General features: G+C 35.0%; 1 protein-coding gene across 1 annotated transcript; it reads right to left on the bottom strand.

The window, feature by feature from the left end:
* Window positions 1–214: 214 nt before the first annotated feature.
* On the bottom strand, window positions 215–9633 carry LOC128999040 (uncharacterized). The gene is made up of 4 exons (XM_054425397.1): window positions 9606–9633; window positions 8711–8721; window positions 7779–7853; window positions 215–751 (listed from the first exon to the last, which is right to left on the bottom strand). Exons 1-4 carry the CDS (start codon window positions 9631–9633, stop codon window positions 215–217), a joined length of 651 nt encoding a protein of 216 aa, XP_054281372.1.
* Window positions 9634–9949: the final 316 nt, after the last annotated feature.

Below are 9949 nucleotides of genomic sequence, written 5' to 3'. Positions count from 1 at the left end.
TGGTTTTCCAGAGGGTGATGAACCCTTTTGGTCGTGGTTGTTTGTGTACATCAAATAAATTACGACCAAATAAGTAAAAGAAAAGTAGTTTAATAAGAGAGTTAAATTTTGTGTACAATCCTGTAGAAAAACCAAAACCAGACTAAATCATAATGCGTTGCTATACCAACGTCATCAGCTGATGCTACACCAGCCCCCCACGGAGAAAAGGAATCTATACATCATTCTGAAAAGTAACCCGTGGTCGGATTTGTCTTCCAGAACGAATTGTATAAGACTTCGTAGATGGAGTTTGACAAGATGGTGGTAGTTTTGAGGTTTCCTCTGCTTGTCCTGTCGGCACCAAACGTTTCGTGTGCTCAGGAATAGGATTTTCATCTGCAACAATATAGGCTGGCTTGACCCTGTCCAAAGATACCTTAGTTTCTTGGCCTCTTACAATGATGGTAATTGTCTTTTCGTCACGACATATGACCTTGTAAGGACCAGAATTTGGAGCCTGTAAAGATATTCTTAAGCTGTCTTGTCGGAGGAATACAAAGTCACAAGTGCTTAGGTTCTTGATCACAAACGACCCTGGTTTAATGTGGTGTGATGCAAGTGTAGGTCTTAGTCGATTCATATGCTTACGCAGCCCTGATACCAATCCTTGTGGCTCGTTGCTCTCGTGGGAAGGTACTACGAAAAACTCTCCCGGAAGACGCAGTGGTTCTCCGTACACCAGTTCAGCCGATGAAGCAGTGATGTCCTCCTTGAAAGCAGATCTTGTTTGTGTACATCAAATAAATTACGACCAAATAAGTAAATGAAAAGTAGTTTAATAAGAGAGTTAAATTTTGTGTACAATCCTGTAGAAAAACCAAAACCAGACTAAATCATAATGTGTTGCTATGACAACGTCATCAGCTGACGCTACACCCTCTAGGGTTGTAATACTACCCTGACTACTGTGTAATGGGACCATATTTTGTCATTTTAGATAGTCATGGGCTTTTCCTGTCCCCTTCAGCATCTGACTACTGTGTGATGGGACTATTATAATTATTGTTATGTTTTAGTGATTGATGAACCCACATGGGCTGTTATACAACTGTGTCCCCTTCAGCATCTGACTACTGTGTGATAGAACCTGATTTTAAGGTTCTAGTGGGTGATAAGCCAACTTTGTCCCCTTGGCCTCCTACTACTGTGTGATGGGACTTTATTGTAAAGGATTATGGGGTGATGAGCACTCTAGGGTTGTTATACTACCCAGTCCACTTCAACCTCCGCCTCCTTCGTGGTGGAACCTGATTAGCCTCTGACTACTATGTGATGGGACCTTATCGTAACGTTTTTGTGGATGATGAACCCTTTAGGGTCGGTATACCATCCTGATTCCATCAGTCTCCAACTACGATGTGATGGGACCTTATTGTAACGTTTTTGTGGATGATGAACTCTTTAGGGTTGTAATACTATGATGAATCCAGACTCCAACTACGATGTGATGGGACCTTATTGTAACGTTTTTGTGGATGATGAACCCTTTAGGGTTGTAATACTATGATGAATCCTTTAGACTCCAACTACTATGTGATGGGACCTTATTGTAACGTTTTTGTGGATGATGAACTCTTTAGGGTTGCAATACTATGATGAATCCTTTAGACTCCAACTACTATGTGATGGGACCTTATTGTAACGTTTTTGTGGATGATGAACCCTTTAGGGTCGGTATACCATCCTGATTCCATCAGTCTCCAACTACGATGTGATGGGACCTTATTGTAACGTTTTTGTGGATGATGAACCCTTTAGGGTTGTAATACTATGATGAATCCTTTAGACTCCAACTACTATGTGATGGGACCTTATTGTAATGTTTTAGTGGGTGATGAACGCTCTAGGGTTGTTATACTACCCGGTCCCCTTCAGCCTCCGCCTCCTTCGTGGTAGAACTTCATCGTGATGTTTTAGTGTGTGATTACAGAGGAGTTTGTGAGTTGTGCTGCCATTGGGCTTGTTTTAAAACATTTGTCAGTCTTAGCTCCGAGCACTGTGCATAGCTTTGGACTAATATAATAAGTACCAACTTGACTGTGGCTAACACACCCACCAACAGCTACCTTCCCCAGACAAACCAAACCCTGCCAGGAGTGGGAAACGCTAGGGCCCGATTACTGGAGCGCCTTCAATTCCTTTAACGTTACAGAAATAACATATATGTTTCGCTTGTTGCTTCTCAAATTTTGAAGGATTTAGAGATATTGTTAGTTTCCCTATGATAATAACTTAGTTGAACCTGGATGTATTACAATATTTTTACGTTAATTTTTTACTGTTGTCATAGTTTGAAGTATAACAGTTCAAGCATTTTTTTATTTATTTTATTTTTATTTTTAGCGAATTTCCCATATAGGGAATAATCTATTAACGTAGTACTCATTGTAAGACCTGGTACAAGGACAGATTTACTTTTTCGTTTTGAGGTCCCTAGAGGATAAAATATTTATTTATATAAATTTATATATTTATATTTAGGCCTAATATATTTATTTATTTATTTATTTATATATGTGTGTCCGTTACCACGATAACTCGAGCAAAAATGATCAAATTTTGATAAAATGTATTGCAATCATGTAAACTTATGTTTATTCTTTATTTTTGACCCACACAACGTAAACTTTCACAGTTTTTTTCAAATGATGTTGTAGATCTTTAAAAACAAATAATTTAGTATATTGAAGTGTTGTTGCATGATTCGCTACAGAGAAATTTTCAAAAAAAAAATTAAAATTCCTATGTTATTCTTAAGAAGTTGATTGTTGTATTTTGATGCCCCCCATAGCAGGAAACCCAAGTACTCGTTCGTCCTATTTTTATTTAAATAGGTAAATAGATCTGGCATGTTAAAGGAAATATTTTAGTGAAAATCCAATCAGACTATTGGCAAATCGCTATTTCTGCAGATTTGCTATGACGGAGGTATTTTTTTAGCTTATTAACATTGTAAACTTGTTTCATTCTATTTAATTAAACATACTCAAACAGAAACAATCGGCAAAAACTGTTAAGTCCATTTAACCATTCTATTGGTGGCCAAAAACAAAAACCTTCTATGCCGTAACGTAGAGAAGCCTGGCGGTAAACGCCTCAGTTGTGGGTAAGGGCTGCGGGATCGATCCCCGCTAACGACCCTGGCTCCTTCTGGTAGTCAACAACTGAACCTGCAACAATCAATACACCCCCGCGATTGCAGTGGTGAATACAACTGGATTATGTGGTCTTACTTAATTCATTTGGATTCACGTTAGTCGTAAGTAAAATTTGGTTTTTTGCAATTCTTATTTAAATTGGAACACTTTAAAATGTTGTAATAACCGTGGTTTGACGAATGATTAAGTTGTAACAACAAGAAACTGAAATAACCAAGGAAACCTTGCATGAGAGTTGATGCAATGTTAAGTGCGTGGGAGTAAAATTATATATTTTTTATTTGCAGCTATCGTAAAACTAATTTGATCTTTGATGATATTGGTTTAATCCTTTTGTTTGTTTTGATAAACGAATTTTAATTGTAAATCAATATATTTTTGACTGGCTTAATTTGAGGTTCAACATAATTGATGAGTTTGAGTCGATTATCAATTAGCTGTAAATCAGTGATGATCAAATAACAATTTCAGAAGCAGTTCGATCGATAAGTCTTGATCATTTTGTGATGTTGATCATTTGTTTTTACTGCTTTTGAATGCGTCATCTTATATGTCATTTAATCTACAGAGCTCTAATAATACTTTCGCCGGGTGTAAAAGTTTAAGTATATTACAATGACTTTTCAAAGGGAACAAACTTAAGTTTTGACAAGTCGCCGACCTCTTTTTTTTACAATTTATGCAGTTTCCCTTATTTAACACGTGCAAGTGAAATACTAAGTAACTCTATGAAACAATAATACAATAGCCTCATTTGTTTATGATCAATGTATATCCACTTAGGTCTACCTAATTATTAGAATGTCAAATCATTGAGGAAGTTTGGAAAATAATCAGTGAAGTACGTTTTAAAATCCGGAAACATTATTAAACCTTAATCAATGGTTTATATGTCTTACAAACCATTTATATCAAACATAGACTTATAAACTAAGTATCCTTAACATTTCATCGATAGAACCATACCAAATTTCATGCTAAATTCTCTACAAAACTGGCGATAGGATCGTTGACGTGAGAGAGCCTCCTGGGACAGAAATGTCTGCAGTGTTCATGTTTATGGTTATCAAATACAAATAGCACATACTGACTAGACAAACGTAACCAACTAGCTTCTTGTAGGCCAAGCATAAAACCTGGTTATGGTTCTAGAATGCTTATTTTTTCATTCGGGTGCAATTTTTCTAAGCTTTCCCATTCAACAGCCTCGGGTTGAAAATGACTTTGATTCCAACACGCATATCTCAATAGTGCCTTGCTCAATAATATCTAGCCTACTTAAAAATAAGTACATGAACAATGAAATCTTACTCGGATAAGGGAAGGCTAGTATTTATAATACTCTATTCTGATTGGAAGAACAATTCTAAATGTCGGTAGCATGTTGTCCCAAGTACTAAATAAAATATGTTTAACTAATTGTAACTTCTCAAATTCAGGCTCACAATAAGGTCAAACACATTTTAATAATGTGGTATGAGAAAAATATACCAAATAGGATTAATGTGTGTAGTAAACCAGGTACAACGTAAAAAAAATATAATGTCAAACTATAAAACATTATATTTTCTATATTTAAGCCTAAAAAATAACATATAAATTTCAAATACCGAAGTAAATTAAATTTATGTTCAATTTGGGGTTGACTTGTTATAATTCTAAACATTTTAACTCGATCAACCAATTGAGTGGTCAGTCATGACAAGCAAGTGATTGATTGACTATGCATTACGTTGCTCAGACAAAAAAAAACATACAAATAAAAAAAAAAAACTAATATTAGACTTCGGTCAATTTATGCAGTCAGCTGCCACAATCTAGTTTGTAACGGTTGGGTTATATCATTGACAGAATAGACTTCTCATGTGATATAAAAATTTGAAGCCAAGAAAATAGACGAAGTTCAGGACCATCTCACCAGAGTGTACTAGTGTATTGGGTTGAATATTAATTAAAACCAACGTAGTATCATAGCAAACAGCTGATTGATTTATCACTTAACACAGAATATTGTCATTAGTTAATAGACCATCTCAACAGATTGCACCACGTTTATTTGGTTTCAAATTTTTACATTACATGAGAAGTCTATTTTGTGTATACTCAATGGTTATATAAGTATAAGGTCGCATTTTCAGCCTTTTGCCAGATTTTTAAAGATGATCCGCTTTGTTTTTAACTAGATAAAGCTCAACCCCACACAATCTGCATTGCGTGTAGGCCTATACTGGGAAGCTCTTCGATTAATCATTAGATCCCCATTACACCCCCTTTTGCTTTAGTTATCGTATGCATCATACTGTATAGTAAAAAATATGTACAGTATAATGAAAATGTTATTTAAAACATTCAATGTTATTTTCAAAAAATGTGTTCTTCATATTTTCTTACATCTGCAACTGTAATACCTCTACAGTTTCCCAACTATCTTTCACGTTCAGAAATTTACGATATGTGTGTCTTAAGTAATTTACTGTATTTGTTACTAAAGTGATTTGCTTTTCGCTGTTCAAAGTATTTATATAAAGAAAAAATATATTTGAACCCTCCAACAATGATGTTTTTAAACACTAAGTTTCTTTTCACCACACTATGATGTTTTGAGCTGTTTTACATATGTTAATTGGTGGCTGAAAGTTACGTTTTGCTGGCCATGCCAGCTGTCATCGTCATTTGGGGACCGAGCAGGTGTTTATATCCCTAGGGCCGCAAAATCAGCTACCCGCTTACTTTCTTAAAACATTAATGCATATTAAATACACAGGCAGTAACCATAGAACTGTTTTATTATCACTGGTTGCCTAGCAACTATTTATTATTATTTTTGCTGATGCCTCAAATTATTTCTTCACATAACCTTAAAGTTGTAGTTGTGTTGACTATCAGTATGCTTTATTATTGTGGTGAATAGTGGGAATAGGTTATAGTGTGGTGAAAAATAGCGTTCGTACCACGGACCGAAATGGTTTTGCAGCTCTCGATCGATTTAAAAACTATCTGGAGCCAGCAAAACCTCATTTTCGGCCCGGGTACGAAATATACTATTATGACTCAATTTTTATACGTGTTTTGGTATGTTTCAGAGTGCGGGTAAACAACAATGAGAAGGCCTCGAGAATATGGATAAAAAAGGTAAATTCACATTTGCCATAAGTTGTCATCATAAATCTCAGACTTATGTTAAATTAAACATTATTTTGAAAGTCGAAAGGGTTCAAGGTTATGTTTTCTTACGTTTATTTTTTATAATTGATCGTTCCTTCAAAAAACAATTCACCTAATGTCAGGGTAGTTAAGTTGATTTGTCTGTTTATGACCTTATATTGGTAACGTAAATTCATTTTAAATCTGTTTTTAATGTTTAGTAAAAACCAAGCTATAGACTATTATTATGAATTTTATCAAATCTATAAATTATCTATGCTAGTTGATTAATACCATACACCATATAAGACCCCAGTCAAATTCTTTTGGAGGCTAACCCTTGTTTAGCAGGCCACTCTTGCATTAAGACCCTTGGTTTTTGCTGATAACTTTAAGTGTTGGTTATTATTTCAAGCATTATTATGACACAATCCTTAAATATTAGTTTTGACTATCAATACAACTAGACATTCCATACCCATGTTAAATTTGTAGCCAGCTTTTTTATCAAAATCGTCGTAGTTGATGTGAGCCACATACAGATGGCGCTGATCTAACTTACTAAATCCTGCAGAATACAAAATCTTTTTAACCAAGTCAAACAGGGAATGACTAATGATGAGTACCAACTGTTATGACCCACCAACCTGGTCAGCAACAAAAAAGGTATAAAATATAATTTTCGACTCTAGCGCATTCTGTGACTGGCTCACACAACTACATTCTTTTTTTAATAAAAAATAGTTGATATTGTATGAATGTAATTTAACAAATCAAATTATTTGTACACAACGTGAGATTATTTGTTTGAGATGTATTTCTTGTGATGGTAAGTTGATGTTGTACAAGCAATATCTTTGGACATTTACATCACTATTAACGAAAAGAACACAATTGTTAGAACATTTCAGGATCCTGTGCATGACCTCGTCCTCAGTCGAGAAAATGCCTAAAAGATTAGTACACAAACTAAGCAAAAGTTGAAACATAACAAAAAAACTACACTGATAAATGTGTTGGTTGTGTTCGCTTACCCTCTATTACCAATTATTAATATCCTTCAGGGGTTTAGGTAATTGTTTTTACTTCTATATCTTTAAATATTATCAATTCTGGGGTGTGCTATCCCCCCCTTTGATCACGAACGTTCACCAGATGAAAAGTATTTTTATCATAGGAAAAAACCTAGAAAAAATTGTAGTCCATAGATGAATGAATGAAGTGCTAAAATACTGTACATTTTTCTAATATTTATAAAAGAGGGTTCCGTGAGTAAAACGTATTAATATAAATATTGTTGTATTTTAGGGACGCCAATGGTGGATGTCCTCAATAACAGGAAGCAGAGTAATAGAGGTGAGTGAAAAAATAATTATACAAAAGTGAGTTAAAACTTTCTACAGAGGAGTCAGACCTCAGTGAACGATGACTCACGAATCGACCCCAAGACCCTGGTTTTGACCGTCGCCAAGCAACTAAGGGGAGGGAAGGAGGAGAGGGGATGCGTGTCTAGCGATCAAAATACAACAGTAACAGTAATACACTTATGCGTGTTAAGGGCAGGGCACGCGGCAAGAGCTCGCCGTTTTATGCTTCAAACTAGGAACGTCACCGTTATGGAGGCATAAATTAAACTATTTACAACAGAGTCAATATTTCTAATCAGTAGTCAGGAGAGCTCTGTTTAGCAAAATGTTCCCTGTTAGATATGTAAAAATATAGAATTAATTATTTTGACTACGACATGAGCCCTCCCAACCTTTTAACTGTACTGTCTAAACACTTAGTTCTCCTCTCAGCAGAACTATGTATTTATTTATACAATATCCTTGGACTACTATTTAATATCTGGATCAACAATTTCTTCCTACTTTTGATAGCATATTTTGAGTGTATTGTGAAATAAAAAAAAACAATCATTTCCTATTTGATTGATATATACTTTTGAAATATTTTATGGCTACATTTGATTTTATAACGGTACAGCGAAAGTTTGGTCATACATCGTATTTACAATTTCATCCCTTCATATGAAGTGCAAAGCCTTTATAGTGGACAGTCAAACATTTGTATGAAGTAAGTATCTTATTTTACAAAAAAAAGATTATTTTATCTAAGCTATAGAGGGTGGTCTCAGACACTATTTAGAATCATTTTAAAATAAAATGGTAAAGGACATATTTTTTTGTTTTGTCTTTCTGCTCTGTTCAGGATTTCCTGGCTTTATGTCGGACTGACATAAAACCCTTTTCTGTGTCATTGTTCCAGTAGCTACGGATCTCTCGAAATTTCCCAATGAAAATGCTAAATATGTTAATATTATTCTTTTCGATTCTGAATTATTCATTATTATTATACCTTCTTACGTATGAGTTTTCTGAAAAAGGACATATCATAATGCAATAATCTGTAAACAAAAAATGAAATTAAAAAAAAATATTTTGGTAATTTTTGATAGGGAATCCCCTTATACATAATAATATACATATAATTGTACTAAATTACCTTTCTGTAGTTTTTCACAACTCGTTCCATAAAGGCTCATACTTCTTAAGGGATATTCAGTCCATAAGAGCATAATTGATTAATTGTGTGCATTTTTAAAGATTGTTCGCAATTTGTCAGCACACGGCAGCATCAGCGGTGCTTACTACTGCCGGGTTGCACGGAGATCGTGTTTATATGCTCAAATATTAATTAAAACATGAAATTATGAAGTTGAACATCACCTAAGGCACCCGCTTTTGTGCCCAAAGGGTTGACAACGACAACAATGGTTCGGCATAACAACGCCATATTAATAGTAGTTGTTGTAGTACACTGGAGTCACCCAGACGCAGCTACAGTAGGCATCATTAATTGCTCATTGCCTCAAACCCTGTAAACAGGTAATATTGAGGATTACCAACAACACCGGATTTATTGTGTAATGAGGGAATGTCCGTCCCAATTACCAGGTTTCCGGATGTAAATTACTGCAGAGGGTCGATGCAAGGGATGTTTGGGGTTGATTTAAACTAGATTTTAAATGGGGGTTTGTGTCACCCTCACCCCTACTTGTTGAAGCTCAAGGGACGACAAAAAGGGTTTAATTGGTGCAATGCGACGCATGTTTTCATGTTTGGCTCCGACGAGAATGTTGAGCACGGTACTTAAAATCTATGTTTTAGCCCCCGAGCACTTGAACAATAGTATAAGACTAAATTACTAAGGAAAACTGCACCATATTACTAAAATAACAATATCGTTAGCTTCATGTACTTGTGAAGTCGCTTGGAAACCCCGTCATGTAGGATAACACAATACACACATGCACGAATAAAAATAAGCAGAGATTACTGAATTCGAATCATTACAATTTAATGTCCCTAAGATGGGGGTTGTATCTTAAATACATAAAATAAAACAAATAACAATCGACCCTTGATACGTAGAATTTATGTAACGGAGTTGATAGATACGAATATGATATACTGAAATTCCTCCTCTGTGACCGAGGTTACATGAGCCGAGTACAAAGTTAATATTGTACCGAGTTACGAAAACTCACTAAACGTTACTTTAGTTTATGCTTTTCACTGTTCTTATAGCTTTAGAACAGTTAT

The sequence above is a fragment of the Macrosteles quadrilineatus genome, unplaced genomic scaffold (genome assembly GCF_028750875.1).
Source record: "Macrosteles quadrilineatus isolate MER2022 unplaced genomic scaffold, UCM_ALF_1.0 Scaffold_7__1_contigs__length_78375512, whole genome shotgun sequence".
Classification (NCBI taxonomy): domain Eukaryota; kingdom Metazoa; phylum Arthropoda; class Insecta; order Hemiptera; family Cicadellidae; genus Macrosteles; species Macrosteles quadrilineatus.
This window is presented reverse-complemented; position numbering and strand designations above follow the sequence as displayed.

What these genes read in the sequence shown, in the direction of transcription:
- LOC128999040 (XM_054425397.1), bottom strand. Translation starts at nt 9,633, where the DNA reads ATGACGGGGTTTCCAAGCGACTTCACAA. An exon ending in CAGGGTCTTGGGGTCGATTC is followed by an intron (nt 752 to 7,778) that starts GTGAGTCATCGT and finishes TCTGCTTTCAAG; the next exon opens with GAGGACATCACTGCTTCATC.